Source organism: Suncus etruscus, chromosome 17 (assembly GCF_024139225.1).
Source record: "Suncus etruscus isolate mSunEtr1 chromosome 17, mSunEtr1.pri.cur, whole genome shotgun sequence".
Classification (NCBI taxonomy): Eukaryota; Metazoa; Chordata; class Mammalia; order Eulipotyphla; family Soricidae; genus Suncus; species Suncus etruscus.
The window spans coordinates 18173346-18199803 of NC_064864.1; the positions used below are offsets into that span (position 1 = coordinate 18173346).

Consider the following 26458-nt stretch of genomic DNA (forward strand, 5'->3'; position numbering starts at 1 on the left):
CTGAATTCTGCTTGCTGTTCAAGGCTGTAATAATCTTTCCTTTTTATTCCTTCCTTTAAACATTTCATAGATTCTGCCTATTTAAAGAAATGAGCCACATAAAGTGGGACTGCATATATTTTAGGATCTGTTTGGGAGAAGTTTTTTCATTGGCTAAGACCTCCCAAGTTTCATGAAAACATCTATTTATCCTGAGACACAAAGGAGATTTTCAGCCTGTTGCAGCTTTTATTGGCACTGCCAAAAGGAAAAAGGAAAGGGCTTAAATAGTCCTTTAATTGGGCCCTACCCAGGTCCCTGGAGTAGAGGATTTGTCCAAACTCGCACTTGGTGTTCCAGCCAGCTATAGTTCTTCTGCATAAAAATGTCCTGGTTTCCTATGATCATAGTCCACTGTATTGCTCCTTTTTCAATACTCACTGTCAATAAGCCATCACACCCTTACTATACAGTTATTTTGGCTTACTCAGCATTGTACTCTATATAAAATTTTGTGTGTTGAGTGGTATTGTGATTGGACTCTTTTCCTGAATTGGGTAAGGTTTTCCCCTTGAGCCAGCATACTGGTTTGCCATCAAGGATATCACTTTGTCGCTGTAGTTGCATAATTGGGTTCAGTCTTAGATTTGTAACTGTTCAAAAGGGATTCTGTGAAGAAATGAAATATATCTCTAGGCTAGGGGATTTAACCTAAAGCTTTGCTCTAGTTCATATGGCTCATTAAGTGAATCTTTTCCCCTGACATTATAAAATGTTGAATTTGAAAAAGGAAATTAATCAGATGGTTAAGTTTTTATTTATGATGGTGTCAGAATATTTCTGGCCTTTTGACTATAGGTAACTTACCGGTTAACTGTGAACATTCTGATTTATTTATTTATTTATTTATTTATTTATTTATTTATTTATTTATTTATTTATTTTTTACTAATGAGACCAGATCTGTTATATTTTGACAGAAAGAAAAGACTGAATCTGAGTTTTTTGGCAAAAGTTCTTAAATCAAGAATGGTAATTCTTATGATATTGTTGGATACTCTTAAAACACCAGTATTATGAATATTGATAGTGAGAAGGGGAACAAATGGGCATTTTATTTTTAATAAAAATTTGGATTAGATACAATTGAGCTTGTGGTTCTAAAATGCCTTTCCTGACTATTAAATAATGTAAGGACATGAAACATCAACAATAAAGAATTCACTAGATATATGCATAATAGAAATCTATTTCAGTGAGGAAAACTATATTTTAAATTCAAGGATGATTCATTCTTATAAACATGAACTTGGAATATTTTATACAGAAGTATTCTCATAGCCCCACAAATCAGTTATAAATATTAATGAAATTTCAGTAGATTCTTTTTCGATTCCAAAGTTTAATATTCATTCCTATTATATAGGGAATTCAATGTCTTATCCAGTACATGTAGATTCTTCTTGTTATCTAAATGAGCACAAATACAAAGTCCATAGGGGCCATCGTCATTAAAAATAGCAGGTTCACCTATGATCTTGTAGGGTATATCAAAGTCCTTCACTTCATTTAGTAATAAGAAAGTCATTGAGAACAAGGCAAAGGGTTCTTCAAGAAAAATCATGTTAATAATGTCACATCTGAATAAAATGATGAATTGGTGGTCTTGGGCAAAGTTAAAAATTCTAAGTGATAGAAAGTATTTATGAAACACCAGAAATTGATTTCCTAGAGTGAGATTGTGGAGTCAGATTTGAAAAGCCTCCCTTTGAATTAGTCTCAGTCCTTTGATTTGCTATCAAATTACTTCACAGTGTCTTATTCTTCTCACAATGTAAATTTTTGTTGTTCGGGGGAGGGGTTAATAATTCTTATTCAAAAAGTAATTTGATATTCCATAAAAATAATGGTCTTTGTGTTAATTAACATTCTCTAAGTATAGATCTTATTCAGGTAAATATTTAGTCAGGCCAATGTGTAATTGTATTTTTAATGAGTGTGTTTAACCAACCCACTGTGTGTTGTAATTTAAATGAAAGATAAGATTATTTAACAATGCTTATATTGTTATTTTCCTTCATTTTCTCAAAACCCAAAATTTATGTAATTGAAACCTATTATAAATTAATTTGTATATGACAACAACTATAAGGATAGCATTTATAATGAGCTTTGTATAAACTAGGCACAATTCTAGAAGGTTGAGTATACTAATTCAACACTTGTGTTTCTGAGGGACATTGTTAACATTATACTTATCATATTTTCCGGCTTATAAGACGACTCCGTAATTTTACAGTTAAAACATAGGTTTAGGCCTATAGTCACTGTATAAGACAGAACGTTCCTGTGCTGCAACTGTATGTACCACAGTGAGCCAATCACAACAAGCAAAGGTTCAGAGGTTCTACTGTAATAGACTTCCTCTCTGACTCTGGCCCATCTGAGCAGGCTTTTGACAGTGTAGAATCGAGTTCAGAACATTGTCTAATTTGCATGCATCAAAAGCCTGCTTGGATTGGCTGAGTTAGAGAGGCGGTCTGAGCAGCCTTGCAGTGACTGGTGCAGGATCGAGTTGGAAAATTTGTTTTGTGGCAATATTCAGACAATTTTCGTTTAGCGGCATATTGAAACATTTTTTCGGGATATACTCGGCATATAAAACGACCCCAAATTTTCAGTTGACTTTTTTTTGTTTCAAAAGTCGTCTTATACGCTGGAAAATATGTTATATCACAAGTAAAAGAACCTTAGTGAGAGGCCAGAGCAATAGTATAGTGGGTAGAGTACTTGTCTTGCAAGCAGCTAATCTGGGTTTAATCCCTGGTACCTTAAATGTCCCCTGGGCCTGCCAGGAGTAATCCCTGAGTGCAGATCCAGGAGTAAGCCTTTCACACTACTGGGTGTGGCCCTTAAAACAAACTAAAATCATAATGAGACTAAGAAACTTATTCAAGATCACATAGGCATTAGATTGAATCAAAGAAAATGCTTGTATTCAACCATCACTCTCTAAAAAAGACATTACTGGCTCACTATGGAGCTATAATTTGAAACAAGGTATGCAAGATTTCAAAGTACACTGTAGTATTTGTATTTTTTAACCACTTATTATGATAAAATTCAAGCCATGCGTTAGCCAATAAGAACACATCACACACCAAGCTTATGCTAATGTGGATTTAACAAGTTCTAATGCAAGATATTTCAATTTAATGGTATTGTGGCCTAAAAACAAAAATGGGAGGTGGAATGGGTGGACAGGAGAGCTTGTTAGTTAACTAGTTAAAGATCTCAGCTGGAGCACAGTTGTTCTTCAATCAAGTATTCAAAAAGATTCACAAAGAGAACAGTGGGATCCTTTGAAGTATAACTTTGGAAATCGAGGTCTGGGTTACAAGGCATCATTTAAAACAGATGAGTATTCCCTACAGACAGCAGTAAAATGGTTACTGACAATACTTGTATCTCTTTAGAAAAAGGACTTGAGAAAGCATGAAGGTCTTAGAAATACCTCTGATACTATAATAGTCAAAATTCCTAACAGCCTAGACATAGCACATAGCACATCCAAAAGAATCATAATGAACAAACATTTCTTCAAAGAAGAAATATAGATGGCCAAAAGGCATATGAAAAAACGTTTCACATCACTAATCATCAGGGAGATGCAAATCAAAGCAATAATAAGGTATCATTTCACACCACAGAGACTGGCACACATCACAAAAAAGCACTGCTGGTGTGGATGTCGGAGAAAATAAACTCTTATTCATTGCTGGTGGGAAGGACATCTAGTCCAGCTTTTCTAGTCCACCAATTCATCATTTTGTTCTGATGTGAAATTATTGACATGATTTTTCCTTAAGAACCCTTTGCCTTGTTCCCAATGACTTTCGTGTTACTAAATGAAGTGAAGGACTTTGATAAACTCTACAAGGCTGTAAGTGAACCCTGCTATTTTTAATAATGATGGCCCCTATAGACTTTGTATTTGTGCTCATTTAGATGACAAAATAAATTTGAGTAATATAGATATTATTCAAAATAACTGGAACTTGAGTTCCCATATGACCCAGCAGTACCACTCCTAGGAATATACCGTAGGAACACAAAAACACAATACAAAAATGTCTTCCATACTCCTATGTTCATTGTAACACTATTTATAATAGCCAGAATCTGTAAATAACCCAGATGCCTGACAACAGATGAGTGGCTAAAGAAACTGTGGTACATCTACATCAGGGGTCTCAAACTCACGGCCCACGGGTCATTTGTGGTCCTCCGTACAACATTTTGTGGCCTGCGGCCGGCCTTCAAACATCGCAGAATTCGCGATTACTCGCTTACTGAATAATCACAATAAAAATCGCATTAGTAAGAAAAAAATTGCATTAAACATTCACGTACCCCGAGCAGTTCCGTTAGGGGTATGCAAATGTTTAATGCGATTTTTTCCTTACTAATGCGATTTTTTATTGGGAATATTCGGTAAGCAAAATCCCTTATGCAGCCCTGCCTCACCTCGACTTTGCCTCCTGCGGCCCCCAGGTAAATTCAGTTTGAGACCCCTGATCTACATAGTGGAATACTACACAGCCATTAGGAAAAATGAAATCATAAAATTTCCTAGACATGGCTGGATATGGGTATTATTATGGTGAGTAAAATGAATCAGAGGGAGTGGGATAAACATAGAATAGTGTCACTCATCTGTGAAATATAAGAAAAGTTACAGACAGTATTGTAATAATATCCAAAGACAATAGAGATGAGGGCCAGGAGCACCAGCCCATAATATGAAGCTTGACACACAGAATAGTGAGTTCAGTCAGAGCACTAACTGCACTGACAATCATGTCATGACAACATGACAATCACTAACTATCATGACAATGACAGTTGGAACTGATCACCCTAAACAAGAATTAGGGGCTGAAAGGGATAAAGTGATATGCATGTCACACTCCTATTGGCATAATGCAAACCACAGTGTCATAAGGGAAAAAAGAGAGAAACAGAATGCTTCCCAGAGAAAGCAGGGGGTGGGGGTGCGAGGAAAATGGGGGACAGTGGTGGTGAAAAAGTTGCACTATTGAAGGAATATGTACATTCTATGACTGAAACCTAACTGCACATTTCTGTAACCATAGTGCTTGAATAAAGAAATTATTACTAAAATAAAACAAAGAAAAGAATCTTCTTATTAGTCATATTGCCACAAATTAGAATGATTTTCGAAGGCTTCCAAATTCAATTAAACAAACATTCCATTCATTCAATATGAGTTAAAGGATAACAGTCATAGATACCTAGATTATCTTAAACATGAACAATTTTCTGATTAGAAATTACTTTTCCTTGCCTGCAGTGTGTGATCAGTGCTGTAGTACTAATTCTCAATGCTATTTCAGGATCTGAGAAAAGCATCTCAGGTACAAAAACAGGAGAACTATCTCAGTAGAATTGCAGCAGGATGAATACATATCATTATTATGCCAAGGAACTAGTAGATGTCTCCTAGTTTCAGTCTTGAGCAAGATAAGATGGCACAACTGATGGATAAGATTTATGATGGCTAGGACTGTATATTCCCATGAAAGGAAAAAACCACCAATTCTAAAGGAAGCAGCAAGCTCTTATACAGAATATATCAATTCTTTAGTTCAGGAGACAGATTGATCTGAGGAAGAATTCTTGACAGTAAGGGTGAAATCTTTGCTGAGGGAATTCGAGGCAAAGGAAAGGACCTGTCGTGATCCCAGATAAAAATGGACCAGAATGAAGACTTGTCAAGCTTACATCCAGTTCAACAAGTCTTTCCTGTCTCCAAGGACCTAAGGCTCACAAGTTGTCTGAGAGTTACACACTTTTACAAGACGGTTCTCAACTTGCAAAGGGTTTGAGATCCCTCCAGAACGATGAAAACCAGGCACTTGTCTGGGAAGCAGAGCACAACACATCATGTTGAGCCTTGGCTAACAACCCACGGTGATGACAGCTTCATTTCAGATTGAAGTCAGGACTTACTTAACTTCAATATCCGAACTCCATCTTTCCCCCAAATTTCAGCTCTCAATAGATTGACCTGGATGCAGGCATGATGGAAACAGAAAATTAAGCCTGATCTATTTGAGGCTCAGAGGAAAGGGAATTCTCTCTTAACTGAAAATATAAGGTTCTTACACAGATGTGAAGCTTACCTATATTCAGAAGACTCTCCAAATTTCTGTATAGGAACTAACTCAAAGAGATCATGACATTTTGATCTAATTGCACCCCTAAATATATTTTAAATACCTAAACTTCCTTTATCCAACTCATCAATAAAAAGCTAGTATAGGGCTCAAATAGCAATTGTTCAATTCAGAACCATGTTATAGCTTAGGGAGTATTGGGAGAATGCAGGGCTGGGTCATAAATTCAACTATACGATGAACAAGTTATTAGTCTCTCAGCTCAATCAGAGACTTAATAGTCTAGACTTTATCCTCTTTGTCTTCTCTGTTTCTTGCCTTCCCCACTGTCATCTGAAATTTGAAATTTTCTTTGCAATGAGGCAAAAGCAATTTAGCCTTCCTTGCTCTTGCTTCAACACTGGCTTCTAAGTCTCTTCTATGAGCTCTGCAGATTTGTCATTATATATAAAAAAAACAACAACTAGATGCAATGACATTTAACACACCTGTTTCTACATTAGATAATAGCTACATACTGGTTACTTGACCTGTGCTAATAGAAACAATGAAGGGATTGTGTCGATTCACACCTGGACACCACTGCTGATGTTTCTACACTAGCTTTAGAATGATCTTCTTTACCTTATAGAGTCCACAGACAGTAGGTCCCACTTTATTGTTTCCTTTCTGTACTAGCCGTCTTGATGACAGCCTCTGTTATTTTCATGTATGACCTGAAATTTTCAGTTCTGTACTTGACTCATTGCAGCCATCTGATTCACATTCTCCACAGTGAATAAAAATTAAATTCAATCACTAACCCAGTTGCTTCTGACATTTTAGACAAATTCTTGACCGAACTGAAGATCTTTTTGTAAACTAAAAATAGGCCACACCACAAGAGATACTACCACTCTTAGTAGGGCAGGGGCGGGCCACACACAAAGGTAAAGTGTCACACAGAAAGGGATTTGGAAAATAACATTTAACACTCACTTCTGAATATGTCATTTGGAATTGTTTGCATTATAAAAAATCATAGGCAGATGAAGGATAGGACTTTCTTTACCCTTTGGCCCTTCACTTTTGGACTTATTTATATTTAGTAAAGTTTTTAGCAGCTCCAGGAAAAGGTCTAGTAATAGGCACACTAAAATTTTAAATTATTTACAGACTTAAATTTTCTGTCCCCATCTTTTATGTCCTCACCTAAAGAAAGATGATTACTGAATTCATGTTGACAAAAGGCCTTAGTGTTCTTTCAAAAGGCTCCTAATCTTGCTACAAAATCACTTGACATTTCTGGTTTTTTATCTCAGATGTGAACTGATGTTCTTTATATTTTAAGAAATCCATTTATATTAATAATCACTGTTACTTAACTGCAAATCACTAGTCTTAGGAAGGCTGCAGAATTTCTCTTGTAAGTAGACTTCATTATTTCAAGGATAGAGACTCTTTGTACTCTGCACAGTGATGGTACATGGAGGCATTTAGTAAGTTTATTTGCAAATAATTACTCAACTAAATAAGTTGAGAGTAGAAAAATTTACAACAAATTAGGAGGAATTCAATGTTCTAAAAAAATTTCCAGAATATTTATTTCCACCCCCTAGCATACTCCAGAAGAAATTGACATTTTTTTATCTTGGATATTAAAACATTTAGCTGCATTCCTTTTTTCCCTTCATCTCTGACATTGATGATCATACTGAATTAAACTTGAAGGACAGATGCTATCTTGGATGTAAATCTTTCCTATTGAGGACACTTGATAGAGAAACTAAAGGTTAAATCTTTTGTTTTTATTTTGTGTGTAAATATTTTTCCACAAAAAAGAACTGAACTCTTTAGCTTTCTAAAGAAAATCCATTTTTGGGCCCAGAGAAATAGCACAGTGGCGTTTGCCTTGCAAGCAGCTGATCCAGGACCAAAGGTGGTTGGTTCAAATCCCGGTGTCCCATATGGTCCCCCGTGCCTGCCAGGAGCTATTTCTGAGCAGATAGCCAGGAGTAGCTCCTGAGCACCGCCGGGTGTGGCCCAAAAACCAAAAAAAAAAAAAAAAAAAAAAAAGAAAATCCATTTTTGTTTTTAATAAGTGGTAAATATATCTGAAATAAGACATTACTACTTTATAAATTGTGTCTACTTATTTAAATGATAACAAGAGAAAACTTGCTTTTATGTATTTTTATGTAAAAATATGCTTATACACATCAATTTTATAAAAGATAATTTACATGGTATACACACACTTGTTGTAAGAGAGCATTCCAAGGTTTGATACTGCAATCATGTGATAGTTTATGGAATCATTAAAATAATACAATGAATATTTGTAATTAGTATGACCATTAAATCAACAGATTCATGTGGGCAGTATCACTTATAGAACTTAATTATAAATAATGGAATTATATAATGTATCACACATATATATAATCTATATTGGATATATAATGACTATTGGTATCTATAATACAAAACAAAATATTATGAATTTTGTATCTGATTTTAGCTTAGACTTTTAAGATGATTACTGCTATTTGATCTTAGAATTATGCTTCTGAAGATGGTCTTTTATTAATTTTTATTTTTTAATTGTCTTTTAGATTTTTGGACCATACCCTGCGGTGCTCAGGACTTACTCCTGGCTCTGGATTCAGGGATCAATTTTGATGGGACTTGAGATAAAATTTGGGTTCAATGAATGCAAGGCAAAAGAACATCTTACTTATTGGGGCTGGAGAGATAGTATAGTGGTAGGACATTTGTTTTGCACGCAGCCGACCAAGGACAGGTGATGGTTCAAATCCCTGCATCCCATATGGTCCCCCTTATCTGCCAGAAGTGATTTCTGAGCACAGAGTCAGGAGTAACCCTTTGTGCTGCAGGATGTGATCCAAAAACAAAAACAAACAAACAAACAAACAAAAAAGTCTTACCTGTCATAATATTATTGTTTTAGTCCCCAGGAGATGATACCTTAAAAGAAAAGCCTGACTTGACAACCAGGTAGTTTTCATATTTTCTTTCCTTTCCTTATCCTACTTTCTTTTCTTCCTTTTTTTTTTGGTTCATGTATAAACTGTTTCCTATTAGGATTACATTTTCTGCAAGCTTAAGGAAGAACAGTTCCATACTCACTCAGTCCTAAAACATGCAATTTTGTGATATCAGTTGCACATCTAAAGTGCTTAATTGGAATAGTTATACATTCACTACACGAATACAAGCTGACTGGATTCAAGATTCTATACCCACTTTTATTATTTATAGGATTTCCTATTACTCTTCTATTTATATAAAGACTTTGCATAATAAATCAGCAACTGGAATAAGATCTCTGCATTTTATAAAATAGTGATTAAAAGCATATAACTGTATATTAGCTATCCAAGGATATTAAAAATTCAATCCTTATAAGTATAAAATCCAAGAGATGGAATGTTTGTTCATTTATTTGTTTTTCTTTTAAATAAGGTGGACTATATTCTCTGATCCAATGTGGAAAACTACATTGGGATATCATATTTTTAGGACTGCAGATTGTGTCAATCTCATCATATTACCCCTATTGTCTGTCCTATTGATCATTAACACCTCTCCAGACAGTGATCAGGAAAGGTTAAAATTCTTTTCTTTTTTTTTCTTTTTTTTTTTTTTTTGGTTTTTGGGCCACACCCGGCAGCGCTCAGGGGTTACTCCTGGCTGTCTGCTCAGAAATAGCTCCTGGCAGGCACGGGGGACCATATGGGACACCGGGATTCGAACCAACCACCTTTGGTCCTGGATCGGCTGCTTGCAAGACAAACGCCGCTGTGCTATCTCTCCGGGCCCAGAAATTCTTAAGAAGAATTTGTAGGGTTGCTTAAATATTTTTTTGTTTATGCCACCCAAATTCCAACATGCATAAGTATCATTCACCTAAATTAGATATTAGTAAGTGTCTTTATTTACTAAGTCCTTTTGTTATTTTCAAGCCAATAAAATTATGACCGAAGTATTTGTTCTAAAAAGAAATGCCACAGATAGAAGGATATGCAAAAATCATTCCATTAGCATTTTTTAGAGCCAGAATTTAAAAGGACCTTTAAAGTTCTAATTCCCTCTTTATGGCACACATTATGATTTAGATATTTCTTTTTTGGGGGGGTTGGGCCACTCCCGGCGGTGCTCAGGGGTCACTCCTGGCTATCTGCTCAGAAATCGCTCCTGGCAGGCAAGGGGGACCATATGGGACACCTGGATTCGAACCAACCACCTTAGGTTCTAGATTGGCTGCTTGCAAGTCAAACGCCACTGTGCTATCTTTCCGGGCCCAATTTAAATATTTTCTACACTAAGTACTAAAACATTATTTCAACCTAAATTGCCACCAGCTTTAATAGCTACCAAGTTTCAAATTCTTCCATTTCTCAGTGATTTTGAGTATCTTTCTATTGATTCTTTCAGAACTAGTCTGTCTTGACTCTCTCATAGGGATATAATTCTTGCAAGTATAAAGCACATGGCAGTTTCTCAATGTGTCCTCAGGATTACTGTGGGAGTTTAGTAGGTCTGGTGCCAAATTAAATATTTTAGATTTGAATACATCTAGTAGATTGCATATTAGATTAATTGAAAAGTTTTTTTTTTCTAGTGGTGTCTCAACAGGATAATAGGCCCTGAGATGCTCCAATATAGTTACCGCCATTTTGCAAACTTATTTGATAATCTCTCTCCTACAGAGCATGTCAAAAATTAGTTTCCCATTAAAATTTTTATTGAAAGCACAAACCAAAGCAACTAGGTAATATGCATAATTCATGGTACTCAAGTTTGTATCTTGTACATTTTGGCAATCAGCACGTTTGCCAAAGGAGACTGTAGTTGTGGCTTTCTGCACGCAATGCTTATTCATGCATGACATTTGACAAATGTTCACTCTTCGACCTTTTTTCTGGTTTGGGTCATGAATCTTTTGTCCCCTAGCTCTCTTCAAGTCTTAAAAACAGACTGATTTTTTGTGATCTCAACTCTGCCATTCATTTGTCAGTCTTGCTACTACCCTATCTCAATAGAAAGCAATTCTACTTCATTAGTTAAGCATATGCATTACTATCTTAATTCCTGAGTCAATCAAATACCCCAAATAAAAGGGGGGTATGGAATAGTGCTAGTAATAGAAAGGAACAACTCAAACGTCTCAAATTCAATAAAGCTACATTATATAGACATTTATATTATGTATAATATAAAATATATATGTATAAATATATAAATATAACATTTATATTATATTGTAAAAAATTATATTGTATTCAAATAGTCATCCTCAGCACTCAGGCCTGATAGTAAGGGGGAAAATTTTAAATGAAACTCATATTTTATGCTAGGAAAGTTTTTATTACTAGAAATAATCTTTATATTAAAATTTGAATAATATACAATCAATTTTCCATAAAACCAACAAAGAAAGGCATATCTTTGCAGTCTGAAGTAGTACAACCAAGTAAAAACATGAATTTCCAGTTCATCTGGTTCCTCAGTTTAAAAAATTGTGTGATATCAATTTATTAAAGTTTCATAGTTTTGTTATCTTAAATGTTGCCATTTGTGAGAATTTATTAAAATTGTTATGTTTCACTCTTTCTAATTGTATATCTGCTTTGTAAATGATACAGCACAATTAATGGAACTTCCATCTACAATCTCACTGCATATGTATTAGAAGTTATGACTGCTATGTTTTTTCTTTTTTTTGTGCCTTTCATAGTAGAAAATATCACTCATCCTATAAATGCAAAGTGTATCTTTCAATTGAACTCAAAGCAACTGAACTCCATTGAATGTTGGAAGAATGATTATACTGAATTTGCTCAAACTATGTCACTCTAGGATCCAGAGAGAGAGCATGGAGATAGGGCATTTGCTTTGCATGCAGAAGAATGATGGTTCGATCCCATATTGTCCCCCAAGCCTGCCAGGAGCGATTTCTGAGCGTAGAGCCAGGAATAACCCCTGAGTTCTGCTGAGTGTGACCCAAAAACCAAAAACAAATTATGTCTCTCTATAATATGTCATATACTTTTAGGGGACTTTTAAATATCATTTTGAATATAGACCACTACCTTTGTATTCAAAAGATATAGATATACTTAAAGATAATGGACATTATTTGTGTCCAAATACAACACCTTTTAATCCTTCATATTATCCAAAAAAAATCCTAGATTATTCCAGTATCTAACCTCAATATGATAAAGAGGAAGATATCTTAATACTGGTTGCAAAAATATATCTTAATTTGTGCATGAGCATTATACAGTACCATAATTCTTGCCAGCAACTAATTTTATACTGATAAAGTCACTCAATTTTTTATATATGATAGATAAGAGATGCAAGATAAATTTTGCTCATGGATTTCTAGAAAAAACTCCTTCCTTCAAAGTAAGGGTTGGAGATAGTGAAAGTAATACTTTCTAGCAAGCATGATTTGAGATCTAGGTATGACTTCAACAGTTACTGCCATCTTGCTACCAAATCTCTGAGATTTCAGCAAAGTGGAAGAGAGTAAAAAAGTTAAACAAATGTTCTTAAAGAGATCGATCAGTCACTAAATCTACCTATTTTGAAGTCTTCCTAAACTCTCACTCTTAGATGATATATCCATCAGCTGGGGCCACCATACCACAGTATTACTGACAGCCCAGTTGAAACAGCAGAAATGTATTTCTCTCAGTAACCGAAGCTGAGTCAAAGATCAAGGTGCCCCTAATTTAGTTTCTGAGGTGGCTTCTCTTTCTGACTTAGAGATGGCTCACTTTCTCACTTTCTTAACTAGTATCTTATTCTTCTGATTTCATTTAACCTAAATTTTCTCCTAAAAACCCTATTTCCAAATACAATTACATTACAGTTTAGGGATTTAAAATAAGAATATCGGGGCAGAGAATTCAACAAAGTTCACAGTAGATAATATAATAAATGTTATACTGTTCGAAAAAATTAAAATATTTTCTCTTATATAACATTAGATACTTCCTCATATAGAAGAATCCTATCTTATGAGGCAATGAACAAAGGATAATGACTAATTCATGATAAACAACTTGGGATATCAAGAACTATTTTTCATTTCTCAAACAAAATAGTTATAAGTTAAAAAATGGTTAGTCCATGGCTATTACAGAGTATTTCATGAACTGCGGATTATACATATATGTGGTCTCAAGTTAATACTCACAATCCAGCCCTTAGGGAGTTTTAAGTTATAAAGGCAACATTTTTCTAAGATCATGTGTTCTGATATAAAACCATACTTGAGCCCATTTCCAACATTATAAAGTTCTGGCAAGCCAAGAGATGTTAGTTGGTGATTTATCAAACAAGACTTCTAACGAATGGCTTGATGAAACCATCACTATATCATAAAACAAATAAATTGAAATGACTATTACTTTCAAGAATTTACTCACATAGATCATTACAATTTATTCCAAATCTTTCAAGCATCACCACAACTTTATAAATAAAAATACATGTTTACTTTTATGTCTGGAATGATCAGATTATGTTTATTCTTACAATTCAAATCTAATTTTTATAACTGTTTTCTACCAAAAGGAAAGATACTTTACATCTCAGTAGAAACTCTTAGGAAACATTCTACTTAACATTTTATTTACATTGTGTACAAAGTAATTTCATATAGTTTCCCAAAGGTAAATCCCATAAAATTATACAAAGGTAAAAGGATAATAAACAGCATAATAAATTCACTTTTAATTTCTAGTATGGGCATTAGAAAGACCAATACTTATCAGTTTATAAAATCCAAACTAAATAAATGCAAATTCCATCCAGAAACAAATCATGAGATAAATTTACACATAGAAGGACCCATATTAAAGAAATAGAATTTGGGCCACTTTTGTACTCTTAAATCTTCTGATACCATTTTCAAGAACTCAGTAATACAAACCATGTGAAGAGTGATTTAAAAAAATTTTTGTTAGCTTTACTGCATATTTTACTTTTGGCCAAGTGTCACATTAAATTTTCTCCCTTGTGGCTTGCAGTGAAATGCTTGCTCTGTTCAGACTGGCAACACTCAATTAAACAGCATTTTTTCATGATCTACACCCACCATTGTTATTGTACTTAAGAGGAATAATGGGGTTACTGACCTATGTTGCGTTTCTTATTATCAATGGAGATGAAGCGTATGCAGGGATTACTGGTGATGTACTGTCCAGCCCAAGGGACATCAATCTTCGTTCCAGTTTCGTAAAAGAGACCCAGAGCATAGCGAGAGGAGTAGCTCACAGATTCCAGTTGTTGCCTTTGACATTCACTAATTACTATGAAAGAGAAAAAATACAGGATGCCAAACTTGAAGATTTCATCTTTCTTTTTAGTGCATTAAATACAAAACTTCTTGAAACCAAGTCCAACTGTTTCCATCAGTCACTTGTGATAAAGTTTGAAAGGCAATGTAAAATAGCACCAGTTCTAATTTCTTTCGACAATGATTCCTGATTTTGGTAAATTGCTTTTATTACTCCGAAGTTCAAATGTTCTAGACTGGGTTTTGGTATTCTCAAAATCTGATGCCAAGTTGTGTCTTTAGCTCTGGATCCAACTTATTTCCAAGGACTATTAGACAACATTACATATTCCATATAATCAGTTGGTAGTCTTTGCCAAACAGATGGTCTAAGAATTCACTCTATCCCAATAACAACCCTATAAGGTAGAATAATATTTCTGTGTTGTTGGTGAAAAGATATAGACTGCACTTTCTCATAACATTCTCATAGTCCAACTACAAAACACCTGAGAACTAAGATTTCCTTCTATTCTAACACAAGTCCTGCAACATAGGTGGTATTTTGTAATTTTAAAAATTATTTTTAATTTTTAATATTATAATTAATTATATAATTATATAATTATAATTAATTATATAATTATATAATTATAATTAAAAATTATTTTCACCTACGGGAAACTCAGAGAGGTTGATTTGCTCTAGTTATACAGTCTCCGTATCACGTGATCAAGATGGACTCAGAATTCCAACTCTGGAGTTAAGTCCTCATTACTCCACACTTTCTAAATCTGTAAGTCTTAAGCTTAAGAATGACTTTTGACATTGCTTTCTCCACTGACACTAATGGTTATTTTGTACGCACTTAGAAGTAAAAGCCATCATTTGTTTCAACTGTCATTTTCTGTCAGTTAAAGATTTAAATGCTTGAAGAACAAATGACCTCTGACACTGACCTCATTCCACTCAATGTATCTTGGGCTTCATTTTATTACTTAATCCACTTTTAAAGTTACAGTTTGATACTATGCTCAACTGCTTTCCAAGAATGAGGGGATGAAGAAGATAAATATTAGCAACCCAGCAATACTGTGTACTAGGAGTCTTAATATGAAGTTTACTTTTTTTTTTTTCAGTTAAAAAACAAGCTAACTAAACTGTGTATTAGTTATTTAGTAACTGAAAAGACCTAAAGCTTTCTTTTTTAATCCAAACGAAGGGGTCAGATAGGTTAACAACCAAACTGGAGCCTTTCCTATCCCCGCATGCACATTCAGTTCCCTTTTAGACAATCTGCCAAGTAGCATGTCCCACTGGGTAACCCTCTAAAAAGGTAATGGATATCTACACAGAAACAAAACAAACTTTAAATATCCTTATCTGATTCCAGGGCTCTACAATTCACTTTGAGAATTCTATCAGGGTAGTGAGACTTTTGACAGAAACTATTTCATTTCTGAACACACTTATTTACAAAAAATTTATCTCCACAAGCCTGAGATTTCTTTTGAACTATTGAAATGCAGAAAGGACCAAACAGCATGATCTGCAGTAATTTAGGAAAATAATTCTATTTTGGCAAGAAAAGTAAGAAAGTTACTTTACTTCACTTATTCAAATAACATTGGACACAAAACAGAACTCATATAAAAATGCCTCATTCTAATACGATGTGCATGGATGACATCTTCATTTAATTCTGAAACACTAGGATTATGTAATCTCTGTAATTCTCCTTGCAGCATATCATATAGAATAGTCATTTTATGACTATTTGTGAATAAAGGGATTATTAGTGATATTAAACAAAGTAGTTTACTTCCATGTTTTCATCAATGAGAATGTTCACTCCATTTTTCGGTGCCAATTTTAGGATCCACATATGTGTACATATGTGGTTAAAAGGGCAGGTGAAGGGCAAGAAGAGAGAAGAGGTGAAAAGAAAGTAAATATGAGCTGTATTCCTAAGTAACAACTAGTAAATTATTTTATTTCTTTGTTTTCTAATTCATTTTATTTTTATTATAAAAAGCAATATATATATTGCCTATTTCCTATGTTGTTGTTTTTTTTGAAATATTTTTGATAAGGATCTCATTAACTCATTCACTGCCTACTTCTCCAACTATACTTCAAGCATTTCTGGCTAAGAATAATTGGTATTCCTGAATTCTAACACCATGGATTAGGTTGGCTGTTTTGAACATCATGTACATAGAATGATACGGTATGCATTCTTTGTTGCTGGCCTCTTTATCTCTCAGCCTCACACTTGTGATATTTATAAATGTTGTTACATGTAGTTGTGTTTAATTAATGTAGTTGAAGTTAATTAATTCTCTTTGGGGGATAATAATGCATTCTCTATTATGAAGAAAGTACACTTTATTTATCCTTTCTACTACTGATGAACCCTAAGATTTTTTTTTATAGTTTTTGTCAATTATAAATGCTATGTAAAAAATATAGTATGTATTTCTCTCGAGTAAGGCACAGAATTTCTGGATCACAGAGTTCATAGTTACTCTGTCTTTTTAATTTGGGCTATAGTGACATAACACTTTGATTTTAATTTGCATTCTGTGAAGGCTAATATTTAGAAACCTTTTTAGTGTTTGTTTGCTTATGGTCAACTATTTGGGGGTGACTGCCTTCATTTTCTTATTGCTTTGTAAAAGTTCTTTATATATTCTATATGTAAGCTGTAGGATGTTTGTAAAAACTTCCTTCTCTTTAGTAGTCTTCACAATTACTCTCTTAACCATGTAATTTGCTAAAGTTTTAAATTTAATTTAGTGAATTTTATCTTTAAAAATGTTCAGACAGTATACTTGTATCATAAGAAACCTCTGCATATTTCAAGATTTTTAAATATTTCCTATTTCAAATATTTTAAATATTTTTTGCTTTTAATATTTTCTGAAAGTATTTTTTAATTTATTTACATAAAGTAAAGTAGCAAGAATTTTGTCAGAATGGAAATATGGTCTGTGAGAATAAGATCAAATGAGGAAGAGATGGGGCACTTTGCCCACTCTAATTACTAGCAATTTTAATGTTCTATAACTTTTAAAATTAGAACATAGATATAAAACCCTACATTATAAAAAATGAGTCAGGACTGTGGTCCCAGAACAATGTATGGATCAATGTATTTCATAAATATTAATGGATACATCTTCATTATAAATGAATACGATCATGATAGTCTTGAGAAATAGCAACTATTAACATCTTGACATTTTCCCTCTAAAATGAATGTTTGTATATATTATAAATACAATTTTATGTAAACGTAAGTCTTAAGGTCTCCATAAAATTTGATGGAATGGGTTTTGTGTAATTTGCTTAATCACTCCATTAATGTTGGACATTTGTTTCCTTTTCTGTCCATTATAGTTAAAACTATATGCACACATTTAATGTTTATCTGTTTCTAATTATTTTCTAGAGAAATATTATTGGAAAAAATTAATACTAAATATATCTTTAGAAAAAGTGCACCAATTTATACATCCACTCTACATAAGAAAGACTCATTTACTATTGCCTTAGCAATGTCAAATGTTACATATAATTTTTTTCTTTATTGTTTTTCCTTTTAATTTTTTGGACACATCTGGCAATGCTCAAGATTTATCCCTGGCTCATCTTTCAGAGATCACACAGTAGGGCTCAGGGACCATGTCTAATGTCTAGACTCAAACTCAGGTTAGTTTCTTCCAAGAGACATTATTACTATCTCTCTGGGCTATATATTTTCTTTCCAATCAATCATAAAAAAATGAGTCTCATTTTGGTTTTAATCGACATTACTTTAGATTATTAATGAGATGAAAATTTTTTTCATTTGCCTGCTGTTCCATTGTATTTTCTTCACCTATTCTGTTCTGAAATGTTTTGTATGTTGTTTACTTCTTGATATTATTATGTATATTATAATATTTATGGAGATAATCTATTAGATTTCCCTTCTCTTTCCCACACTTTCTTATTTCATTCCAATTTACATTCTTGGCAACCAAAATGATTTGCATTGGTATTCTTGTTCCTTCATATCCATTTTTGTTCTGCTCTTTGCCCACAGTGACTCTCTTTAGAAGCTGACTTTCCTTGAATTCTGGTTTCTGATGCTTTTGGCCAAAGGGAGGCATTGGCACAAAAGTAATAGTGGAAGAACATATGCTGGAAATGGATTCCGTCTGCTTCTTCCTCCTTTGAAAGTAATGTGCTTGTGATATTGTGTTCTTCTAAGTTAAAGATTGTTTCAGTCAGTATTTCATGCTTCCCAACTTTTCAGGGGCAAAAGAACTTGCCTTTTATGTCCAGGTAGTCAGGCTTCCTACTCTTACTGTCAATTGGTGTCACACTATAGTTTTCTGGTTACCTTAATACTGACAACTGTTCTGTCCCTTTCTTTAATTTATTTATGTTTAAATCCTTTTGAATCTACTGTTTCTTGCTTATGTCCTAAATTAAACAAGAATTAACCATTATTTCATCTAGGAAAGCACTCTGAATAATGTATAGCACCTTTTTACATATGTAGAGTGATCAATCTCTTAAAGTCAACTCTTTGGCCCAGGTGTATCATTAGTGAGAATATATTGGGATTTAAGAAGATCCGCGTTTTCATAAAGTACTTATTCCAAGTGTATTTCTCTTCATTTGCTACTTACTTTTTGTTGGCATTACAATAAATATTTCTATTCTGATAGGAAAACAAACACCTTATGGCACTAAATGGCACTCATTGTTAATATATATCCAATGGAATACAGTGCACACTGGATATTAGTATTCAAAGCTTATATCCCTTTTCAAAATTTTTTTTAAATAAAGTATTATAAAGATTTGCTTATTTATTGGTTTGCAACTGTATGTAAAAAATTTCAGCTCAGGGTCATATGAAGTTAGGAAGTCAACTATAACTATTTAAACTCTTCATCAGGGGATTTAGGCTCTCTTGATATATTTACTATCGCTTTTTTCTTTTATGTTGAATTTCAAGAATGTCAAGAAATTTACACATCAATTCAACTTCTAAAAATCAGACCATCTAGTTCTGTGGGTACAAAAAGTTGATAATATTTTACCCACAAGACCTGGTTCTTCTGTATTCAAAATGGTTGTAGAAATAAAGCTGAAAGATCCATTTTCCATAAATAGTTCTCTTAGTAAACTAGTAGAGTTTGAACTTTTACTATTCTTGAGTTATTCCTTTCATGTAAAAACATCATAGAACCAGTCTTGTTTCACTTCACCTGGAATAAATTGAATTTTCACTTGGACTTGATAGTTATAGAAATCATTAGGTTTAGAAGGACAGTATCAAAATAGTTCTGGCAAGCAACAAATCTGGAGATTAATGGTGACAGACCTCAGCAGTTATATCTACATGGGATTCCCTGGGGGAATATTTATTTTGTCTTGAGAAATATCTCTGGAGTCAGAAAAATTTGGGGTTAATTATAATTTCTGTTATTTATCTGTGTGATCTTGGCCAAGTTGCTTCTAAGTAGTTGTCATCCTGTAATGGTTATCACTAGTGCTTATCTCAAAAATTTTAAGAAAATTGGACAAAATAATAGTGCTCAGCCAAAGCTTTGAGCCCAATAAGTATACTGCAAAAATCCAACACTATAGTTTTTTTACTTCAAAAGTTTGTAGAGGTATAGATGTATAGATATTTTTAAAAAGTATTTCAAAAGATCCTTCAGAGGTAGCATTCAACATTAGAAGGTAAAAGCAAAATATTTCTTCAAATATATGTAATATTAAAAATTTCCAAAGCATTTCAGACTGTATACCATGTACATCTATTAGATATAAAATAATTATATTAACTATATGTGCATGTTATATAAGTAAATTCAGTATTCAAAGTCCACTGAAAAACTACTGTCTATTATCTATTGTCGACTTAAAATTATAATATAATGCTGACTTTTATAAATAAAACCTTTTATTTTGGGTAATCATTATTCTACTATGCTATAAATGTTTTTATACCCTAATCTAACCAAGAATTGAATTAAAATAAAGATGCCAAAGAAATGTAGTTTGATGTATTGTCTCTGGTTTCTTGATAAAACTATTTTTATAAAATTTAGACTTAAAAGAGTATTATACTCATATATTTAGGGACAATATAAATCATCACATAAAAAAATAATTGAAACTGGACTTAGCGCTAAAAGTATCCCCAATGGAAGAACTCCTCCCAAGACTTCCCTGGCACAAAGCTTTTGCCATGCTCAAGAGGGTCAGGTTGTATGATAAAAAGGCACCTGGGAACCCACGCACCACAAGAAAACCTCAAATGACAATGGAGAGACCTATACTTCCATCTAAGTATAAGACCTGTATTGCACTACCTCTTTACCTGATTTTCCCCTAATGTAGTCTCTTGCATCACTTTGCTCCTTTAATTACTTTTTTACCTCATTTTTTTTAAAATCTTTTTTCTTTTTATATGTATACGTGAACACATATATTTTTATTTCTATTTTTATCTTTTTTGGGTGTGTGACCTATTTTTGTTTTCTTCTCTTTCCACCCTCAAATGCACTGGCAATATAATGTAGCACCATTTCTCCCTGCAAAGGCACACTAAAAGAAGGGGAAATCTTAAGTATAAAAACGAGCTCTTATCTACTAGGGATAAGAACTAATACTTGTTTACAATACAGAGGCATCTCCCACCTTGAAAATATGTCACGTGGACCCAACTTAGACCCCAGGTGATTAGACACCAACCGTTCAGCCTTGAACTCTGGATCACAGACATAGAAATGACACAGTTCTTCACAACATCCACAAGAAACAAATCCCATTCGGGACATCCTTAATACTCCTCGGATACCAAGTGCCAGCTCTAATATGATATCCTGACGAGAAAACTGGGAGCAACTTGACCTAAGAGCAGGTTATCCTATCTCACCAGCTAACGATAAGACAAAATCAGAAGACTTGTCACCCTTTGGTCTGTCCAAATGCCAAGATCGCAATTTACAGATGACTGGCTGATAGAACCATGATCTGACTGTATGTATCCTGGGACCAATAAAAAAGCCTAGTCTAGAGATTGAGCTATGACCTGCACAACAACCATGACCTGTCTGAGGCAATCTGCAACGGAATGGGTCTTCTGGAAACATAACAAAAGATGCTATCCCTGGCCCCACATTAGGATCAGCGCAAAGACCAGGACCACCAACCACAGAAGAAGGATTAAAATGACACCGAGGGAACAGAACTTCTAGAACCACAAAGAAAGACTTTATCATAAGTTCCAATCCCTGACCTGTGCAGACACGGAGATCTCTAGATCTAGTGGTCTGATTTTATCACCCAGGACGAAGCAGAAGTCTTCCATACACCACAAAAGCACCAAGAGTAGAGTAAATGAATTTGACAGGAGTCTATAGTTAATCCCATGACAATATACTTCAAGGACAGAGAAACCCTGTATCTCTTAGGCTGAGGGAATTCCTTTTCGAATGACCCCATTATTTATTGTGCCTGTGCAGGAAGGAAAAAGAAAAAAGAAAAAAAAAGGCAAGAAAGCACAAAACAATTTTTTTTTTTAGTTATTTACCTAGTTGTCGATTTCTTTGTTTTGGTGTGGCTATTGAAGTTGTCTCCATTTATGTTTGTTTCTTTTTTCTTCTTTTCTTTTCTTTCTTTATGTGCTCTGCCATGTTTTTTATCTCAAGACCATGGCCTTTATGTGGTGCTTATCTTTATTGTTGGAGTGCTCACTGGATATTTTACTTGACACTTCTTTTTGTACTGTTGTGGTGTTTCACCCTCCTTTTCTTCTTCCTCTCTCAAACCTAGGATGAGAGTCTCCAGAAGGACTCCGCCCATTTCTAGTATATTTGATCCCCCCCCCCCCAGTTTAGTACCTTTCTCTTCTTCAAACAAAACCACATAACTTGAACTATCTAGTCCCGCCTCCCAATTAGAGCGGGAAATAAGGGAGGTACCAAGACCAAACAGGTGTAGGACCTCTAAGTAGTAAGCTAGGCACAGAGGGGACCACTTACTCTAGCAGCCCCAGGGCGGGGTGAGGGAGGAGGATATGGGAGGTAGGACGGGAGCGGAGGTGGAGGGAGGACAATTCGGTGATGGGAACTCCCCTGTTTTTATGTTAATATGTACCTAAAATATTATCGTCAATGATATATAAGCCACTATGATTAAAATAAATATTATAATAAAAAAATTTGACAGACACACCTAGGTTCTATTCAAAGAGTTTTTTCTTTTTAAATAATCAGAACAAATTAAAATATATAGGCATTTATATATTAACAATACATTGTTAATACATTCATGTATTAACAATACATAAAGAACATTTAAAAAGAAAATATAGATTTAAATTTTTATATATATAATACAACCTTTTTGATCATGAATTTATCATAGTATGCTCCTGGTAGGAATAGCAATAAAAATGGTGTTATTTTAGGAGCAAGTTTATCGACTTTTTAATTAAAGAGGCAGTCCTGTCAATCAGTGGGGGGTGGTGGGAGAGGCAAACTTCAAACTACTGTGAAGACACAAATTGTTCATGCTGCTATCAGTACTAGTGATGAATCAGGCCCTCTTCCCTCTTTCCAGTCACCTAGGAGACATATCTAATCCCTGCTGACTCCTGATCTCCATAATCATAAAGAACAATCTATCAAGGAAATAGGACAATAATTTCTCTCTAATTAATGTGTGTGCTTCAAACATCTTCTTATTCATCTGTCCCATGGTCTTTGAAAAAGAGCATTTAGTTATATTCATGTGGACAGAATTGACTTGCCGAGAATCCTTTTGATTTCCTCTGTATCACATGAAGTCTCTACTGTTGTATAAAAGAACTACCCACTCTCCTCTTTATCTGGATTAAGGGCCCAAACTAAAGTGATAACTGTTTCTAGAGCAACTAGTTCTAACCACAGGAAGAGAAAAATAAGCATATTTAAAAAATTTTTTAAATTAAAATCAATGTGAATGACAAGTGTTTCACATTTGTATTTTAGGTAAATAGTGACAGTGAGTTAGGATCATTCCCACCACCAGTGTTGACCTCCCTTCACCATTGTTCCTAGCATGAATCCCATACCTCTACCCTTAGCCCCCCTGCTAGCGTAATAGGTCCATTTTATGTATAGGTAGTTATAGTTTGGGTCTCTTGATTCTATTGGCTTGGGCATTTAGATCTGACCTTTTTATTTTAAATAAGCATGTTTTAATGTAGAATCTGTTTTCTGAAAGCCTATGAGATTATTTAACTCTGTATATAGCAATATGCCAGTCACTATAAAATATATAAGCTAAACACAAAGTTTAAGATTGATATTGAACTGAGACAAAATAATTTTTCCTTGGAAATTCCATTTTTTATCTAGAAACAATGTTGATGTTACCATAGTGTGCTTACAAAATATATTAGGTAAATTTGGAGGCCATATTAATAATATTGGAAAATGTTTACACTAATTCCATGCATTCTAAACTTTAAGTTGAGTTTCAGATAAGAAAGAATATAAAAAGAATGCATTGTGCCATTATACAAAATGTCAGAGAACATCACATATATTTTCCAACAGCTCCTCCCAAACCACCACTTACTTGACTACTTTATAGCCATGGCATTCATGAACAATATAGCCATTCTAACATTCATAGTAATTAAAATTTTATTAGATGTCATTGTGTATTTTATATGGATATATTTTTATATTTATGGTTAGAGTTATTTTAACTAGAGCAATGGCTTCCAGAATTAATATTCTTTCAATGGCTTTACAGTTTTAGAAACCAAAAATCAATGTTTGCAATGATCTAAAATCTGTGGTATGGAAGCAAAACATTAGAATCTGGTGGTATAAGCTCTAACATACTCATAAATATGCTCATCTTGTACTTTTACAAAAACTTTAGCTTTTCTATGTACATAATAACAATTCTTCACAAAGCTTAACTAAAGCCAAAGCAAATAAACTGGACTTGAGAGAAAGGAGAATATAAGTGGTACCAGATTTCATGTAGAAGTGTACAACATTTTATTATTTTAAAGTCAATATCCTCTCAGTACTAACAAAAATATCAATTTGATGAAAAACATGATTTTGATCTTGTTTTTGTTTTGATCTTTGTCTTTGTTTTGATCTTCACAATAATTTTCCTGTTCTTTGCAATGCTTTCATTTGTATGTTAGTTTGTAGGTTAGTAAAATCTTGTTCACTTTTCTTTATTATCTTAATTTTTCTTTTACTTTATTCAGACCATTAAACTGTTTGATTTTTACTGACAAGCAATTTCTCGTTATATGTTGAGCCTTAGAGACTTGATGACAGTCTATCCTAAACGAAGCGCTTACATTTCTGAATCTCAGCAAAAAATTCTTGTATTTATGTACAAGTAAGTGTTTATTAGGGGGTAGAGCAACATTATAGGGCATCTGCCTTGACTCTGGCTGACCCAAGTTCAAGTCTGAGCACTCCCCAGAACCCAATAAAACTGATTCCTGAGTGAAGAGCCAAGAGTAAGCCCTGAGCACCTCTGGGTGGATCTCCAAAACAACACAAAATAATATGTGCATATCGTTATAATGTAATACATGTACTATTGAGCTTCAATTTCTTAATTTCATGTAACTGAAGGGGTTATTACAAAGATTAGGTAGTTCAAATTTTTATATTTTAATAATCAAAATGTTTAATAAATATTATATTTAAAATATTATAGATTTTATGAAGTGATATAAAATACTTCACCAAAACAGAAGCTTAAAAATAACAGCAATGATTATTGTTGCTATAACTATGAAAAGTGAGAAAAAGTCAGCCTTAGCAGGTATATGAAGATAAAATTGTGAAGAGCACCAGAAGTGTAAGCAAAGGCATATGACATGAAGAACTTTCCTAGCACATTTCTGGAATGCCATGATTCTTATTGCCAATTTTATAAGTTTAACTAGGTCATTTTATCAAAATGCTACTCTACTCTTTCTAACCAGGTGTCTCCACTTAATTAGGTATCTGTTATCAATCAATTTGATTATAACTCTATTATATTACAAAATAATATAACTTAATTCTTTTGCAGTTTACCAAAGCACCTTTATACCCTGGAACATGGTATGCTATTTTCTTCCTTTTCTTTTTCTTTTTCTTCTTTTCTTTTCTTTCTTTTTTTCTTTTTTTGGCTTTTGGGCCACACCCGGCAATTCTCAGGGGTTACTCCTGGCTGTCTGCTCAGAAATAGCTCCTGGCAGGCACGGGGGACCATATGGGACACCGGGATTCGAACCAACCACCTTTGGCCCTGATCGGCTGCTTGCAAGGCAAACGCCTCTGTGCTATCTCTCCGGGCCCTATTTTCTTCCTTTTTAACAACATATTTTAGATACATTTTTTTTTACCTTTTGCAGAGTCAGAAACATAAATTCTTCTATTTCCTCTCTGCCTTAACATATTTAGCTCACACACTTGCTTAGTCTGCTTGCAGATAATTGAGTAAATCTGCTGGGCGTTAAGTCCATGATGGACTAACAAATGGTACTTTGTCATCACATTATTTACAGAGAAAATTCAAAAGAGCAAAACAGTCCACACATATGCCTGTTTAGGGTTATTAAGAAAGCATAGTCTTGGGGCTGGAGAGATAGCATGGAGGTAAGGCATTTGCCTTGCATGAAGAAGGTCAGTGGTTCGAATCTCAGCATCCCATATGGTCCCCCGAGCCTGCCAGGAGAGATTTCTGAGCGTAGAGCCAGGAGTAACCCCTGAGCACTGCTGGGTGTGACCCAAAAATCAAAAAAAAAAAAAAAGAAAAGGAAGGAAGGAAGGAAGGAAGGAAGGAAGGAAGGAAGGAAGGAAGGAAGGAAGGAAGGAAGGAAGGAAGGAAGGAAGGAAGGAAGGAAGGAAGGAAGAGTAGTCTTACTGATTATAAGAAAATATAAAGCAACTTGTTG

At 34.0% G+C, this 26458-nt stretch overlaps 1 protein-coding gene across 1 annotated transcript in view; it reads right to left on the reverse strand.

Moving 5' to 3' along the window:
* RNLS (renalase, FAD dependent amine oxidase) overlaps window positions 1-26458 on the reverse strand; it is a 320064-nt gene that overhangs the window by 67724 nt on the left and 225882 nt on the right. Inside the window, exon 5 of the mRNA XM_049764647.1 lies at window positions 14336-14509. Coding sequence (XP_049620604.1) covers window positions 14336-14509 — 174 coding nt within the window. The remainder of the gene's footprint in view (window positions 1-14335; window positions 14510-26458) is intronic.